Source organism: Candoia aspera, chromosome 13 (genome assembly GCF_035149785.1).
Source record: "Candoia aspera isolate rCanAsp1 chromosome 13, rCanAsp1.hap2, whole genome shotgun sequence".
In the NCBI taxonomy this organism is placed as follows: Eukaryota; Metazoa; Chordata; class Lepidosauria; order Squamata; family Boidae; genus Candoia; species Candoia aspera.
In genome coordinates, this window is record NC_086165.1 from 10,823,083 (window position 1) to 10,841,589 (window position 18,507).

General features: G+C 44.6%; 1 protein-coding gene across 1 annotated transcript in view; it reads right to left on the reverse strand.

Moving 5' to 3' along the window:
* Positions 1-1,229, reverse strand: part of HOMER2 (homer scaffold protein 2) — a 62,492-nt gene extending 61,263 nt beyond the window's left edge. Inside the window, exon 1 of the mRNA XM_063313914.1 lies at positions 944-1,229. Within this exon, the coding sequence (XP_063169984.1) occupies positions 944-1,065 (122 nt within the window). The 5' untranslated portion in view covers positions 1,066-1,229. The remainder of the gene's footprint in view (positions 1-943) is intronic.
* Between the last annotated feature and the right edge of the window lie 17,278 nt (positions 1,230-18,507).

Here is an 18,507-nt window from a genome sequence, read left to right on the forward strand (position 1 = left end):
TGATGCCTATTATCTGGGGGAGGGGAGGGAAGGCGAGGGGAGGATACATCCCGGCATTTCAGTTGCACAGTCTTTTCTCTATACTCGCTCCACTTTTAGGGAAAGCGCCTGCTCTTTCCAAGCCCTAAGCAAGAACGCACCCGGGGTTTAAGGGAGCCCTGTTGTAACCCGTGAGAGGGTCGCTCGTTGAAATCCGCTGCCGGCGGCGAGAGAGAGGCGCACGCAGCGCAAGCTACCCCAGAGACGGAGCCTGAACTCCTTTTGGCCAACGTAATGGAGCCCAACCTCAGCCTCGCCAGAGCTGGGGGCCTGAACGGCAGCTCGCAAACACGACAAAACATCTTAAAGTTTTTCCTTTGCTAAACGCCGCACCCAGATCGTAGCCTCAGGAATCAGGACGCCTTACTTCTTCGGAAAAGGCTTCAGAACCAAGGACTACAGGCGAGGGGTCTGCGCCCTCCTCCAGATGTTGATGAACTTCAATCCCCAGCGTCTATTCCGGGGGTTACTCGGGATGGGGGTACAACATCTGGGGGGCCGCAGCTGCCCTACCCGCCCACCCCTCTCCCGGGATCCGGTTGGGTCCTTCGGGGGCGACCCAAGACGCGCCCTTCAACTGAACGGAGGACGGAGTACTTTCCGGGCGGGATGGTGGGGGTTGCAGTCGACGGGGCCTGGGAAGCAGCAGGCTGGGGAGGTCCGCCGGCTGAGCGCGACGGGAATGGCATTCTAACCGAGCAGGGAGGAAGGATGGCAAGGGGCGCACCCAGGGTCTCCGGAGGGCACCGGGTTGGGGAAGGCAGCCCCCGGTCAACTCCGGCGGAACTCCCCCGGGCGCAGGGACAGCCACGCGAGCACTCCTGCCCGCCACCCCGGCAGGACTCCTCCAGGGTCTCCGCCCCAAGCCGGGCGCCCCCCGCCGACGCGCTCCCACTCCACTCACCCCATCTCCCGGCACTTGTCTCCGGCCGCGAAGCTGGGCGGCGAGAGCGCGCTGGCCGGCGGGGTCTCCCCGCCCCCTCGCTCGCCGGCGGCCAGTGCGGGGCGCGTCCCGACCTCGCACATCCAGCTGTCCGAGGAGAGCGTCCTCCTCGCCTGGGCCCCCGGGGATCGCCGCGGCGGCCGCCGGCCTGACCGGACTCTGCCCTGCGCGCTTCCCTCCGAGGCGCCTCGGGGTCGCCGGCAGTGGAGACCCGGGGGTGCGGGGGCGGGGCGCGCTCGGAAAGGGCCGGCCGGGCGAGGGAAAGCAGGCAGCGGCTGCAGCGACGGCGAGTCCCACCTGCTTCGCCCGCAGCCGCCTCCCACTCGCGGGGCGGAGAGAAGCCGGCAGCACGAGGCGGGCGGGGCGAGGGGCGGGCTGTCCACTCGAAGCGCCGGGCGCCGCCGCCCCACCGAGCGCTCTCGCCGCGCGCCATCCTGAGCCCGCGCCGTGGAGCTGCTCGGAAGTTCCCGGGGGTGGGGATGGCGGCGCTGCGTGGGATCGGGAGAGTTTCTTCTCCGCGCCGTTTCGCGAGAGCGGAATCGGGCCAGGCGTCCTTCTCGTAGGAAGGAAACGGGCTTAACGGCTAATTATGCAATAATAAATTTTGTTATCTAAGACGAATTTTCAACAATGAATGGGGGACGTATTTTCATCTGGCTTTTTCTCCCCCCCCCCTCCACTTTTTTTTGTGCATATTGAAAGCGGTATCTTAAAGCCACAAGAATCATAGCAGGGTAGCTGAGCGCAAAGCTCTCCATCTTCCCCAGAACTCCGCTCCCAAGATCGCTGTAAGCTGAACTCCCAGGACTGGCTGGGCTGGACTCCTGGCCAGGAGGATTCGGGCCGGGTGCCCACAGCGCAGCCAACTGGGCTTGGTCGCCAGCGTTGTCCTTGCTTGGCTATGAAAGCTCTTGAATGGTTGACTCGGAATCAGGATTTATTTATTATATTGGCTTTCTGGTTCGTGACTGTAATGATGCTTAGTTTCTGTATTAAACCCAACCCAACTGCATTATGGCTTAGAGCATTGTTTCTCAACCTTGGCGACTTTAAAATGTGTGGACTTCAACTCCCAGAATTCCCCAGCCAGCACTGGTGGCTGGGGAATTCTGGGAGTTGAAGTCCACACATCTTAAAGTCGCCAAGGTTGAGAAACACTGCCTTAGAGCATTGAAAGACCCACAAAGGGTGCTGATGGCCAGCAAGCCTCTTCTAGTCATTCTAGTAGAAGTTTAAATGAGTGGGGATGCCTGCAAAGATTCATCTTCTTTCTTCCCATAGGCTAACAGGAACAGTGAGATTCAGATGGTGGAAATGGGGCAGCTGGTTTGGTTCTTTGAGAAATCTTAGAAGAGTTGGGGATTCTGCTAGGAATGCTCCAAGGCATTCAACACCCAGAGGTGTAGGGGAAATGAAACATGGTTGATCTTGTTTAGGCTTGGAAGCTAAGCAGGACTGGGCTTGATTAGAACTTGGATGGGAGTTTATCAGGAAACCCCACTGCTGTAGGCTAGATTGGAAAGCCAACAGAAACAAAGCTGACAATAAAGCATTCCCATGCTGTGCCAAGAAAACTGCACTGACTTGTCAGTGAGGTCAGCAGGAATCCGGCTTGACTTGCAGGAGACTTTAAAGAGGCGTTTTGACAAAAATATCACCAGCTTCTAAAGTTTTTTTTCCTCTGAGGAATCTAAACTACAGTGCAGTGCATTCCTGGCACTCCAAAATGTCTCCCACTTCAGAAGTTGGGTGCAGGGATGTACCAAGGACAGCATTAGGAGCAGAAACCAGCTTTCAAAGAGAAGCATATTTGTCAGCAAATCACATCTTATAAGTAAGATTTCATTGAATTCAGTTGTCAGTAGGAATCAGATGCAATCAGAAGAATCTCTCATGGTGACATATAGTGAAAACACAAGGCAAAATCAATACAAAATCATGCCATAGTAAACAATACACCAACATGTAGTTAAAGGCAGCCACTGCACAAGGAAAATCTAGAAACACCACAGCCATGTAAAGCTGTTTAAAATATGACATCTCAGAAGGAAAAAAGTGTGAGAGACCAAAATTATCTTTGGGTATGAGGAAACTACAACCTACAAGGCCAAAAGGCATTTGGCTAAATTGGTGTATCTCAACCTCAACAACTTTAAAATATGTGGACTTCAACTCCCAGAATTCCCCAGCCAGCTAAATTATGGCTTGGTATATTGTACTAACCCAATTCTAACCCAATTGGTACTAACCCAATTCCCCTGGATCAAGTCATTAAACCACAGTCAAGTGTCAAGTCATTAAACCACAGTCAAGTGTACTGTGGCTTAAGTATTCTGCAAACACAACCTGGGTAAAATATTTTACTTGTTGGCTTTTTAGTGAAAAAGCTCAGTGACCCTTGCATTTGAGAGCATTTGAGGCAGGGCCTTAACTGCTAATTTCAGGGTTCAGAAAGGGTCATTAGGATTAAGCTTGTGAAGAATGCAGACCATCACACAGCTGCTGGAGCAGACTCTAGTGCAGAAAAACTTCAAGTGCTGAGTCCTTAAGGACCTCCAAGATTTTCTCTTGGTTGTGCGGTAACAAAGACAGAGTTCATGCATGATGCTTAGTCATGATGCAGTTTGTCCGGTTTTGGAATTATGTGCAATGTGAACCCAACCAATGAAATATTCGGTTTGAGAATGGAAGAATTACAGTTTCAGTTCTGCAAAAACAAAGCTCTGAAAATGAGGATTAACCAGGAAAGTGTGTTTAGGATTGCAGACACAGTTCACTGTCTCTCATTGGTTTTCACTTCTCTTTAAGCAATGCAATTAAAAAGAGGCAGCTTTAGGGAGTTTTGTAGCAAGTCAATTAGTCAAATAGCTAGGAGGGGGCAAATTTAAGTGATGCCATCAGAAGGATCCTCAAACACAGCAGAACTGGTTTTTTTCCATTATGACCATCCAAAGAACTGTCTTCTACCTCCCAGCAAAATCTTTTTATGGCTTCTAAAAGCATAAAATTACACTACTGGCCATCAGACCCATGATGCCTTAACTAGAAAGATTACAAATATTCTGCTTACAGTGCAACTTAAAGCTGAAATTCCATCCCAGGCATGATACCACAGACTACTCAAGGGAGTTCAAGCATGTTTCACATCACCAGGGCCACAGTTGTAATTACATCCTCTACTCTGGTTACGAAATGTTTAGAAGTTTCAAGCATCACTGTGAAGTGTAACATGGAACTAGAATACCTAGCTGAAACTGTGAAAAACATCTAAGACAAGCAGTTGCATCAATTCTAATGTTCGGGGCAAATGTAGTTGAGTAGATTTTCTCTCCTAAGGATTGTGAGACCCTCCACAATCTGATGGCTTTCCATTCCACATGTATTTGTAAAGACTTGCTTATCTAGCCACCCATTCTGCCTGAAGGAGATTGGAAGGCCATGATCCTCAAACCATATTTCTCCTTCTTTCTAGAAGTCTTGCATTTTTTCTGAGCCTCCATCCCACACAAAAGGCAATCTCTTGCCTTGCAGTGTAACCCTAGGTAACATCTTCTCACAAGACTCAATCAAAAAGGAATCAAACTTTAGAATTTTCTACCACCAGATGTGGTGGCTACCAGCTTGGCTGGCTCCAAAAAAAAAAAAAAAAAAGAATTGGACCATTTCATGGAAGTCATGGGGATTCATGGTTATTAGCCTTGATGGCTGTGGGACTGTCTCTGAAAGCCATCTGTGGGAGACTAGCAGGCTTCCTTGGACAGCTGATTGGCCCCTGTGAGAACAGCCTGCTGGACTACATGGGTCTGGGATCTGATCCAGCAGAGCACTGATAATGTTCTTCTGAGGTTCTTACAATTCTGCAGGCTGTGCTTGCACATAACATTAAGTCAAGACTTGTTTTAGCCATGATTTTTTGAATAAGTTAAGCTAGGCTCATACGCTGCACTGAGCCACCAACTGTTTAATCACACTTCATTCAGTAGGCTAGATTCAGCAACTCAGTTGCAAACAAGGCCAGGATTCACATATCATGCTAAACCTAAATCAGACAAATTACACTACAGTTTACTGAACCAGTTTCAACCCGAGTTGATGCATTATACTAAGTCATAGTTTATTTAACCATGATTTATTGAAGAAACCTATTTGGTGGGATTCATATAATATGCCAAATTGCAAACAAGGAAATCATATTGTAACTTAGCTGTGCAAACTCAGTAGGTGGCAACACAGGATGACATTCTTTAAGTGGCCTTCCAACCTCTCAGGCCTATATATTATCTGGAATGTTTTGATAGACAAAGCAACAAACTGTAAAAGAACAAAACAGGGTATATAAAGGAAACACAATGCTGTGCAGTTTTGGAAGAAACCAACCTCATTTTCAAGCTAATTAAATAACAAAATCATTTCATTCTGCAAAGTATTCTTCTCACATATGCCTGTAATTTGGGTGTTTTGAAATCTCAGGCTCTTGTCACTCAAATCCCCATGCCTTAGAAAAATTGCAGACATCTGCTTAAAATATCCATCTCTGTGTCATCAGAGATTCATAATCCAAATTCATGTAATGAACACAGGCCTATATTTCAAACCAACTAGACAGTTTAACATTTTAATGCTTCCTTTTTTCAATTCTGGCAGACATCATCCTGCATGTGATAAAGCCTGTGTACTGCAAATTGAAATGCTACAGATAAATTTTTAATCAATTAATTAATTATCTCGATCCATTTATATAGCTGCCCTAAGCATATGACTCAGGATGATGTGCATTATCCATAACAGTAATAAATCAATAAAGACCACATAATAAAACAAAACAAAAAAACATTATCCAGAAGAAGAATACAGAAACACAGAGGTGCCAGGAGAAAAACCCATCTCAGACCAAATGCCTGAGAAAAACAACAACTGGTCTTTAATGCTTTCCAAAACAGGTTATGCAAGGGCAGGGCTAACTAAATCTTGGGGTGATGCTATTCCAAACCATGAGAACAGCAACAGAGAAAGCCTACTTCCTGAGTCCTGCCAGATGACATGGATCCAAACAGCAGCATCCAAATCACTTTGATCTTGTCTGATCTTACTGGATGGACTGATGTCATTGGAGATAGATTGTCTCACCTGGAACACATTTGGAGCCTGGAACACATTTGGAGCCTGGAACACATTTGGAATACTCTGTCCAGTTCTGGTCATCACAAAACAAAAAAGATGCTGAGGCCCTAGAAAGAGTGCAGAAGAAGAGCAACAAATATGATAAGGGGTCTAGAGGCTAAATCCGATGAAGAACAGCTAAAGGAACTAAGTACGTTTAGCTTAAGGAAGAGAAGACTGAGGGGAGCCAAGATAGCAGTCTTCCAGTTCTTGAAGGGCTGCCACAGGGAAGAGGGTGTCGATCTATTCTCCATAGCACCTGAGGGTATAGAACAAGAAGCAATGGGTGGAAGCTCATCAGAGGGAGATCCAACCTGGAAACAAGGAGGAATTTCCTGACAATGAGAACTATTAAGCTTGCCTCCTGGAGTTGTGGGTGTTCCATCACTGGAGGTTTTCAAGAAAAGATTGGACAACCATTTGTCTGAGATAGTATGAGGATTCCTGCCTTGGGCAGGGGGTTGGACTAGAAGACCTCCAAAGTCCCTTCCAACCCTACGATTCTATGATTCTATGATCCTGCACTATGAAGGACTTCATAGGTAAGAATAAACATCTTGAATTGCACCCAGAAATGCATTGGTGCAGCTTGCAGAGGAGATGTGTCATCTGGACATACCAAGGTACATCCATAACTACCCATGCTGTTGTATTCTGGATCAGCTGAAGCTTTGGTCATCAAGGGTAGTCCCATTTAAACTACACTGCAGTAATCCAAACACAAGATGACTACAGCATGAGTGACTGTGAGCAAGAGGCAACTGCGGAAATCACCACTTCAGGAACTGGGAAATGCAAAGTTAGGCTTCCATTTCTAAATCACGTCGGTTAATTTGTATATTCCATTTATTAAACAAACTCTGTAGGCAACAGGCTGAAGAAAATCCTAGGTTTGATTGGTTTGGCAGTGAGCGAAGATAAGTGTCGTAATTTGAATCACATGTCCTTACCAAATCAAGAGTTGTAGCAAGCTCTGTTATTAATTTCTGCAACTGTTTTTCACACTGGAAAACGTCCATATTTCTTCCTTAAAGAGCAATAAAAGAGCCATGCTGGATTAGACCAAGGGCCTATTCAGTACCACATCCATGTTCTATAACTAGCCGCTGCTTTTGGGAGACAATAGGCAGGCAAAGGTCCTTTGTTTGGAAAACAGATCTGGGCCTAGAAAGGAGGAGGAGACATAATACCAGGACTCTGATCCTCTGCTAGCACTACAATATAAGGCATATTGCATGCTGGCTTATGCTAGCTCAGACCAATGGTTCATCTGGTTTAGTATTATCTAGATATGATGGCTAGACTTGGAATAAGTGATTGGTTAGAATCTGTCTAGCAATGGATTCCTAGTCTTTCAGACTAGGAGATTTTTTCCTGTTCTGTTTCAAAATGATACAGAATATATCTGAGATTTCTGCAAGCAAATAATTCACATTACCTTCTCAAAACCTGCATATTATAATTAAAGGTCGTGTGAATTGCCGTGATGCACAGCCTGTTATTTATTTGCCATGCAGCCAATTTTCACAACTCTATTTTAAAACAATCTGAATCTGCCCTTAACATATAAGGATCCTATTGTGACTCTACCTTGTATCTCCACGTGTTCTTTGTGCTCACCACCCCCCGCAATGCCATTGTATGGTGTTTTTTTAAAAAATTTGGTTGAGGGTAAGCTGTATTGATTTTTGTTCCCCTAGTAGGAAACTAATGTTCACCCAACTCTTTAAATACATCCATGTCCATCTGGCATGTACTTGACTCAGCTTTCCTGTTGCTTTGTCCATCTGTTTTAAATTGACTTCCAAAATGCCCCATGACTTTTCTCCTTATATGCACAGTCAACATAAGTTATGTTCAACCTGTCACTTTCCAGATATGTCTGGGCAGCAATGCTGAGAAATTATTGTTCCAATATATCGAAAGGACATCAGGTTAGAGACAGTTGTTCTTTGTGGGGGGGGGGAAAAGCCACACATTTGGCACAGTCTGATGCTTATGCATCTCCAGAGCCAGGATGAGGTTCTGGAGGGATTCTGCAGTGGCCTCTATCCTCTCTGTGCCTGTCATCATGCCAAGGAAGCAGAGGTAAAGCATAGACACACACAATTTCTGATAGGTCATGGCATGGCCCTCATCAACTTTCCTCCCGCTGCATCCCCCAACTGGGCAGTCCCTTAGCTACATTTATATTTTCACATCCTTCCATCTACAGTACAAACAGTTGTACAGTTATGGAAATGTAATCTGGGCTACTCTGTGGCTTACAAAATGACCTCCTTTTAGGTGACAGTGTGTGTCATATGATGGGAGTTTCTTAAAGTTATAACCTTGCTTATTTCATTTACCTTCATATTTCTATTAATGGGGCACAGATGTTTGTCCCACAATCTCACCATGATGGTGCCATGAAAAGTAGAACCGAGTAGCAGGAGAAGTGAGGGGCCCTTCATGGGATGCATTCAACTGGAATGCTTTAATTTGGATTCCTGCATTGAGCGACGGGACTTGGGTGGGACTTGGTGGCCAGAATGGTCCCTTCTATGATTCTCTAACCACATCTGCTTTGCATACATAGAACACTGAATTTAGTAGCCTGTATTATTAAATGTGTTAATTTTTTTAAAAAAAATTACCAATTAAGGTTTGAAGATTTTCATGCAACTCTGTCATGTGTGAGATGTTTGCCACTTTGCAACACTATGGGGTTGATACAGATCCTGAATATGCTGCAAGTATTTCAGCCCTAATTCCAACCAATCAATTAATCCAAGTCTAGCCATCATATCTAGATGTGGGGGCATAGTGATGCCAAAGTTCTTATGACACACTTTGTATTCGTGAGTGGTGTTGTCAGGCTGAGCTTATGTACCCCTGACACTGTGCTCTTCTTTTAACTGTGCTCTTTAAATGTTAACTGCCTATATGAAAAGTTCTTTTCATATATACTGAAAGAGGGTGGGGGAAATCCTTCTGTTTCCAGCACATTTTCTGGTATTTGACTTAGGGTGTGTGTGTATCTTGTTTTTTTTAAAAAAAGAAGAAAGGTTTTGTGAAATTGCCCAGTTTGGTACTAATATATGAGATCTCTTTATAATACATCCAAAGCAAGAATAAAAAAAAAATTGTTAAGGGCATCCTGTGTTTAGTAGAACCTGCCCAGAATACTCTGGGCCCTGAGCCCACATTTAGAAATCAAACACATTGTTGCATTCATCATTCTTAAGCTGTGGACCAGGGCTTGGACTGACAGGCATCAATCCTTTGTTACAGAGCATCATCTGTTTAGGGAAGCATCCATGTTCCATTTAAACATTGAAGAGCCCTATGAAATCAGAGCAGGATCCTTGGAATTAGCATCCGGACAGCAGATGAACAGGCACACAGCTCACTTACTTAAATCTTTCCCTCTATGGTGAGATGATACATATTTCTATTTAATCCTGGGGTCTAAAACTGTAGGCTGGAACCCTGTAGAGGAACCCGGTCAAAATTCACCTTGGGCTTTGCTCCCCATCCTGCCTGTGGGCTTGCCCAGGCAGATGCAAGTTTTGATGCCATTCCTGGTTTGCCTGTACAGGCAAAGCAGGAGAACTGTCAAAACTCACTTTGGGCTTTGTTCCTTTCTTTGTCTGGGCAAGCCCCAAGGGGTGGCTTCAAGACCAGAAAGGTGATATTAATTGAATTATTAAAAGCGGATGGCATATTTATTTCTTGCTGTATCCTAATTCCAACGAAATCATTAGTGTCATTCACGGAGGTGTCGTTCAATTCAAATTTCATTTGAAGAGGGCCTTGGGCAGCCCCAGATGAAAATGATATTAACAATGTATCCATTTGCACTGATGGATATAATTTAACATATGCACACTGTATGCCTGTTTCTATTTTGGTAACATCCCATATAGGATAAGAGAGCCAGTTTGGTATGTAGTGGTTAAGGCACCAGGCTAGAAACCGGGAGACCGTGAGTTCTAGTCCCGCCTTAGGCACAAAGCCAGCTGGGGTGACCGTGGGCCAGTCAGTCTCTCAGCCCCAGGAAGGAGGCAACGGCAACCCACTTCCAAAAAACCTTGCCAAGAAAATTGCAGAGACTTGTCCAGGCAGTCTGTGAGAATCAGACATGACTGAACAGATCAAAAGAAAAAAAAAATTGGGATAATTGCTTAAGTCGCCTATGACCCCAAATATGGGCCAAAAAAAAGGATGCTGCCATTTTTTTTTCTCTTCTCAGTCCATTGTTCTGCTTTCTCTCTTATCGGCCTCTGGGTATACGTATCAACCAAGCAGTTATAACTATAGAATTCAGCCATTCTTGTTGCAGAGCTACAGAATCACGTGAGCCTCCCTTTCAGAAGACACTTTTCACTGCTTCTTAGAATGCATCACAGCCTGGGTTGGCTTTTTCCATTTCTGAAGCTAATACCTTTTCAGGTCCAAGAGCAAAGGACATCTCCAACCATAATCCAGAAGAAAAGTATACTTCGATTGACATAAGTTTTAAAAAACCGGGCTTTATCATGGCCTGTGGAGTCCTTGGTGGTCTCTGAGTTTGGGCGTTGGCTTGCAGACGTTTCATTACCAACCAGGTAACAACATCAGTGCTAGTGCGGGTGGCGTTTGCTCCCTGCTTATATACAGTAGCTTGCCCTGCCAGTGTGGGTGGGGGTGTGGCTTTCTCCTTGGTAGTTCCTTGATTAGGGCATTGTTTTCTGCTTTGTTGTTTGCCTGCTTGATTGTTTGTCTCTTTTGTAGTTCCTTGATCTGGGTATTGTTTTCTGCTTGTTTGTCTGGTCTTAATCCTTGTTTATCTGGTGTTGGTTGCTGGAGGGGACATGTTCTGGTCTTTCTGTGTCCTTCTTAGCTTTTTTTATTGTTTCTTTTGAATGGTGTGTAAATGTGGTTTATCTCTATTTGTCTATTGATGGCTGATTTGTCTGAATGCCACACTTCCAGAAATTCCCTGGCATTTTTGGATTTAGCTTTATCATGGCATAACTTACACACATCAGTAATAGCAAGAGTATTGCAATCTAGAGTGATCTGTGAGGTAGACCTCTTGGGCAATGCATAGGTTCTCTGTGTTTCATAGTTCAAAGCACTACATGGGGGAACAATATGCCAACTTAATAATATTGTCCCCAGTGGGAGATCATTATCAGTATAAGGGAGGAAATTGGTAGTATTAGAAAGGAGGGGGGAAAGAATTATATGCTTACCTAAGAGTTAGTCCCATCTCTAAAAAGAAAGGTTCTGGAAATGCACTTTAAAAATGTCTCACAGAAAAATAACTTTAAAAAAAACCACAGGCAGTTAACATTTAAAGGTCAGCATTAAGAAGGGCTCTTTTAATAAGCATTGTTTTGGAAATTCAGTACAACAGGGACTGGGAATTGTTTCTTTGTTCTAAGGTGTCTATTTAAAAGATATTGTAACCACCCGCAGTCTCTACACATGATGTTGATTGAAGATGAATCCTGATTCCAGAGAGACCTACTTTGGTGAGGGGAACACTGAAGGTTGCTGTCTAAAGCTGTTCTGGGAGAATAACTTAATATGGAGCCAAGACTACAAAGGAAGGAAGGAAGGAAGGAAGGAAGGAAGGAAGGAAGGAAGGAAGGAAGGAAGGAAGGAAGGAAGGAAGGAAGGAAGGAAGGAAGGGAAGGAAGGTTTTTGATGTGGTCACTGACCAAAATTGCAAACAAATGTATTAAAAATAAAAACAAAAACAAAAAAAGATAAAATATTACAATTGGTGTTGGGGTCGTCAGTGGATAATCAAAGCCTGCCTAATTTTACAGGCAATCTAACAAAATTTAGCTACATTCAAGGAGACTGAATCATGTTTATCTGACAACAACAACTGTACATTAAAAAGATCAGAATTTCCTGGGTGTTTTACCAGGTAAGGAGTTATAAGGCAGATCCTTGAATCCTTATAGAGCAGGATTTCTCAGCCAGGGTTCCATGGCACCCTAGGGTTCTGCGAGAGGTCACTAGGGGTTCCCTGGGAGATCATGATTTATTTAAAAAATTATTTCAAATTCAGGCAACTTCACATTAAAGAAGTAAGTTTCATTTTTAATTCTAGTTTAAGAACACTGTTGATGCATATATACAGGCCTACCCATGGAATGAATATGATTTGGTAACTTCTGGCTTATATTTGAGCCTGAATGTGTTCCCCAAGGCCTGAAAAATATTTCAAAGTTTCCTCCAGGGACAAAAAGTTGAGAAAGGCTGTTATGGGGGTACAGTATAACAGGACATGAGCCATAGTTTCAACAGCCCCTTGTCCACAGGGGCACAGTCTCAGCTTATAGAGGACTTTTTTCCATCAGCCCTCCAAAACTGCTGTGGGGTAAGTGTTGAAGCCTGTTAAATTTAGTGCTCTTCAAGAATTTATCCTACCAAGGATTTATCCCCAGATTTTATTGGCATTTTTAGTATACACAGTGTCCAGTCCTAGGACATAATTATGAATTTAAACCAGACAATATAAGGTGCTAAGTGTATAGCAATGCAACAACACTCAGCTTTTCAAAGCACCTGGTGTCTCGCAATCACATCTTCTGATGCCAAAGCTCTTTGCATACTTTTTGGGTCACTTTGTGGGGAGGAAAATGTGCTGGGCATATATCCAGAAGTACATCTGCCAGTGCTGTTGACAGTTGAAAGAAGAGTGAGAGCTAAGCTCTTCCTTCCGATCAAGGCATGGATCAGCTGGGATGTCCTTTTCATTCTTATATTGTACTGATGGGAGTGGGGGAAAGACGGATTCAGAACTGTCTTTCCATCTGCCCATTTTTCTGTCAATGGGATACCTCTCTGAACATTGAACAGAATCAGGGCTTTATGGTGCTGAACTAGAAAAGGAATATGAGAAATTAATTTTGTATATGGTAACTGTGATAAGATTATTGTATGCACAAAGGTGGAAGAATAACAAAATACCCACAGTAGAAGATTGGGTTATAAAATTGACGGAGCTTGAAGAAATGGCAAAGCCGACCAGTTTGGTCAGGAAAAAAACGATTAAGACTTCTTTAAAAGACTGGAAGCCTTATATGGACTTTTTGCTGAAAGAAGAAAAGACTGAATTGATGATTTATGGATCTGGGGGTTAGAAAGGGTTAAAGAGGGAGGGGAAAAAGTAAGATGGCAATTACTTGATAGAAACAAGGGCAGAAGTCCTAATTCTATGTTTTCTTTCTTTTGTTACTTCTTTTTCTTTTCATTGTTTATACTTTTATTGTATTGTAAAATTCTAATTTAAAAAAATGAGTATTGAACAGAATAAACCAAATTTGTGCGGGAGACAGGAGAAAACAGCAAAAGAAAGATTGAGTTCAAGAGTGGGCCAAAGCAGTCTAGAGTCTCTGGAGAAAAAAAATTCCAGGAAAATTTTGTTTTCCTGGAAAAAAAAGCACACACCCCAATTGAAGAGAGTTGGGCTGTTGTTTGGAACGCTGCCAATTATGCCATTCTAAGCCTGCCTCCCTCCTGGTCATGTGACCCAAGGGGTGCTATTATTAAGGGTTACAAAGACCCCAGAAGCCCTTCTCTGCAAGGTAATTTCCTCCCTTATTTCCTATTTAAATAGAAAAGCCTGGTCCAAAAGACGGTTCCAGGTGATGAGGATCACCCAGTGTCATGCACTTGAACAGCGCCTTCATGCTAGTCAGCCCAGTCCACCCCACCCAGCTCTCAAGGGAGGGACAACAATAAAAAGTGTTGAAATATCTGGGCCTTATTGTCCATATATAGTACAGAGAAGGGTGGAGTCCAAACATTTTAGGGGGTCAACACGGGGGAGACAAGTGACATCACACAAATTATGGAACTTGCACCAGTTACACAATGATGTCGTTACTCATAACACAAGGGCTTCTGCTGGATGCCTATCTCTGTCGTAGACCCCCACAAGGAGATTGGAGCCAGCAGGGACGTTCTATTTTGATGCTTACCTGACACTGAGCATCAGACCTTTTCCTTCAGCTTTAATATGAATATTTATATACAGGCCCCTTCAGCAAAGGATTGTTACCTTGTTGTGGTGCTGGAGCTTGAGCACCTCAGTGATGCCATGAGCTAAACCGTGAAGGGCCACCCGAGACGGGAAGGTCGTGACAGAGAGGTCAGACTAAATGCGATCCCTGGGGAAGGTAATGGCAACCCACCCCAGTATTCTTGCCGTGAAAACTAAATGGATCAGTACAACCAGAGATATGTCGGTATACCATCGGAAGATGAGACCCCCAGGTCGGAAGATGGTCAAAATGCTACTGGGGAGGAACAGAGGATGAGTTCAACTGACCCAGACGTGATGACGCAGCTAGCTCAAAGCCGAAAGGACGGCTAGTGGCCGACAGTGCTGGTGGTGAACAGCGAATCCGATGTTCTAAGGATCAACACACCATTGGAAGCTGGAATGTAAGATCTATGAGCCAGGGCAAAGTGGATGTGGTTATTGGTGAGATGTCAAGATTAAAGATAGACATTTTGGGCGTCAGTGAACTGAAATGGACTGGAATGGGCCACTTCACATCAAATGACCACCATCTACTACTGTGGACAAGAGGACCACAGAAGAAATGGAGTAGCCTTCATAATTAATAGTAAAGTGGCTAAAGCAGTGCTTGGATACAATCCAAAAAACGATAGAATGATCTCAGTTTGAATTCAGGGCAAGCCATCTAACATCACAGTGATCCAAATATACGCCCCAACCACACATGCTGAAGAAACTGAAGTAGAGCAGTTCTATGAGGATCTGCAGCACCTACTGGACAACACGCCTAAAAGAGATGTTATTTTCATCACAGGAGACTGGAATGCTAAGGTGGGCAGTCAAATGACACCTGGAATTACAGGTAAACATGGCCTGGGAGAACAAAATGAAGCAGGACATAGGCTGATAGAATTTTCCAAGACAACTCACTCTGCATAACGAACACTCTCTTCCAGCAACCTAAGAGACGGCTTTATACATGGACTTCACCAGATGGACAACACCGAAATCAGATTGACTACATCCTTTGCAGCCAAAGGTGGCGGACATCTATACAGTCAGTAAAAACAAGACCTGGAGCTAACTGTAGTTCAGATCACGAACTTCTTCTTGGACAATTTAGGATCAGACTAAAGAGATTACGGAAGACCCACAGATCAGCTAGATATGAGCTCATTAATATTCCTAAGGAATATGCAGTGGAGGTGAAGAATAGATTTAAGGGACTGGACTTAGTAGATAAGGTCCCAGAAGAACTATGGACAGAAGTTCGCAACATTGTTCAGGAGGCAGCAACAAAATACATCCCAAAGAAAGAGAAAACCAAGAAGGCAAAATGGCTGTCTGCTGAGACACTAGAAGTAGCCCAAGAAAGAAGGAAAGCAAAAGGCAACAGTGATAGGGGGAGATATGCCCAATTAAATGCAAAATTCCAGAGGTTAGCCAGAAGAGATAAGGAATTATTTTTAAACAAGCAGTGCGCGGAAGTGGAAGAAGACAATAGAATAGGAAAGACAAGAGACCTCTTCCAGAAAATTAGAAACATTGGAGGTAAATTCCAGGCAAAAATGGGTATGATCAAAAACAAAGATGGCAAGGACCTAACAGAAGAAGAAGAGATCAAGAAAAGGTGGCAAGAATATACAGAAGACCTGTATAGGAAGGATAACAATATCGGGGATAACTTTGACGGTGTGGTCAGTGAGCTAGAGCCAGACATCCTGAAGAGTGAGGTTAAATGGACCTTAAGAAGCATTGCTAATAACAAGGCAGCAGGAGACGACGGCATCCCAGCTGAACTGTTCAAAATCTTGCAAGATGATGCTGTCAAGGTAATGCATGCTATATGCCAGCAAATTTGGAAAACACAAGAATGGCCATCTGATTGGAAAAAATCAACTTATATCCCCATACCAAAAAAGGGAAACACTAAAGAATGTTCAAACTATCGAACAGTGGCACTCATTTCACATGCCAGTAAGGTAATGCTCAAGATCCTGCAAGGTAGACTTCAGCAATTCATGGAGCGAGAATTGCCAGATGTACAAGCTGGGTTTAGAAAAGGCAGAGGAACTAGGGACCAAATTGCCAATATCCGCTGGATAATGGAAAAAGCCAGGGAGTTTCAGAAAAACATCTATTTCTGTTTTATTGACTATTCTAAAGCCTTTGAGTGTGTGGACCATAACAAATTGTGGCAAGTTCTTACTGGTATGGGGATACCAAGTCATCTTGTATGCATCCTGAAGAATCTGTATAACGACCAAGTAGCAACAGTAAGAACAGAACACGGAACAACGGACTGGTTTAAGATTGGGAAAGGAGTACGGCAGGGCTGTATACTCTCACCCTACCTATTCAACTTGTACGCAGAACACATCATGCGACATGCTGGGCTTGAGGAATCCAAGGCTGGGGTTAAAATCACTGGAAGAAACATTAACAATCTCAGATATGCAGATGATACCACTTTGATAGCTGAAAGCGAAGAGGAACTGAGGAGCCTTATGATGGTGAAAGAAGAAAGTGCAAAAGCTGGCTTGCAGCTAAACCTCAAAAAACCAAGATTATGGCAACCAGCTTGATTGATAACTGGCAAATAGAGGGAGAAAATGTAGAAGCAGTGAAAGACTTTGTATTTCTAGGTGCGAAGATTACTGCAGATGCTGACTGCAGTCAGGAAATCAGAAGACGCTTAATCCTTGGGAGAAGAGCAATGACAAATCTCGATAAAATAGTTAAGAGCAGAGACATCACACTGACAACAAAGGTCCACATAGTTAAAGCAATGGTGTTCCCCGTAGTAACATATGGCTGCGAGAGCTGAACCATAAGGAAGGCTGAGAGAAGGAAGATCAATGCTTTTGAACTGTGGTGTTGGAGGAAAATTCTGAGAGTGCTTTGGACTGCAAGAAGATCCAACCAGTCCATCCTCCAGGAAATAAAGCCAGACTGCTCACTTGAGGGAATATTAAAGGCCAAACTGAAATACTTTGGCCACATAATGAGAAGACAGGACACCCTGGAGAAGATGCTAATGCTAGGGAGAGTGGAAGGCAAAAGGAAGAGGGGCCAACCAAGGGCAAGATGGATAGATGATATTCTAGAGGTGATGGATTCATCCCTGGGGGAGCTGGGGCTGTTGACAACCGACAGGAAGCTCTGGCGTGGGCTGGTCCATGAAGTCACGAAGAGTCGGAAGCGACTAAACGAATAAACAACATACAGGCCCAGCTGAGCTGTGTGATGCTGCAGACAGCATAGCATACCTTTGATACTTAGTCTACAGTCTTACAGCAATTTTGAGCTCAGCAGCTTTCTCCAGGCAGCATCTAAGTCATCACCTGGTCTGGCATTCGCATTGCATTTTGTGAGCTGGGGAACACAGCTAGGGCTTGTTTTCATGTATCGGGTGAAGCTGGCCAGTCCTCTAATTTGATGCTGGTTCTTTGCAAACTGCCCTTGGCGTGGTTATTCAACACAGAGGGTCAAACAAGGCAACCCAGCAAACAGGTCTGGTTCTGGACATTTTGGCACCCTAGGGGAAGTCATATTCTGGGAGCCATTTGGATTGGCCCATTTTGTTAGGGATTTCAAAAAAGTGCCCCCTTTTTTTCTTTGAGTTTTTGAGCTTTATACTTCGGATTTTCAGCCCCGGACAATTTCTTTTCTTCTCCTTTCACCCTAGTTACACAGTAAGTAATTTTAATGACATCGCCAAAATTGTACTTAACCCTGGAGTGGGTGTGCTGGCTCATAACGTGCACCGTTACTGTTCTCCGCTTTTTCATTGTGCTTTTGTGACGTCTTTTCAATTTTAGCACCCCCTGAACTTTGGCACCCCTAGGAAGGGGCCAGCGCAGCCTTAGCTGGCCCTGCCAGGGAGTCTTCTCAGGGCGCTGCTCTCCTGTATAGAAGATATACCTTCCTTCAGCCGCATGGCTGTGTTCTGGTAGTTTAAGGGAGGCTTAGGGCGAACTCCAGGCACCAACGCTGCAATCAGGAAGACAATTCCTTTAACTTTCAGGGGCCAACTGCTCAATGGGCTGAGGAATTTACTTCTCGGTTGCCAAAATAGGAACCTGCTCCCATTTCCCCGCTGGGCCTGAGACTCTCGCCTTCAGGTTAAAAAAACAAAGCAACAACTCTGTCGGGGGCGGCAGGCTAGCAGCGACCACCACCACCACCACCACAGGACCATCTCAAACAAGCAGCCAAGCCCCGCCTCCAAGCCAGTCTTTTCTAAAGCGTTCAGGCCCCGCCCAGTGGCCCGCCCCCACGCGTCGAAACCGGCCTCCGGTGGGCGGGGCGAAGCGGAACCGGAAGTCCAAGATTGAGCGGGCGGAAGGGAGGA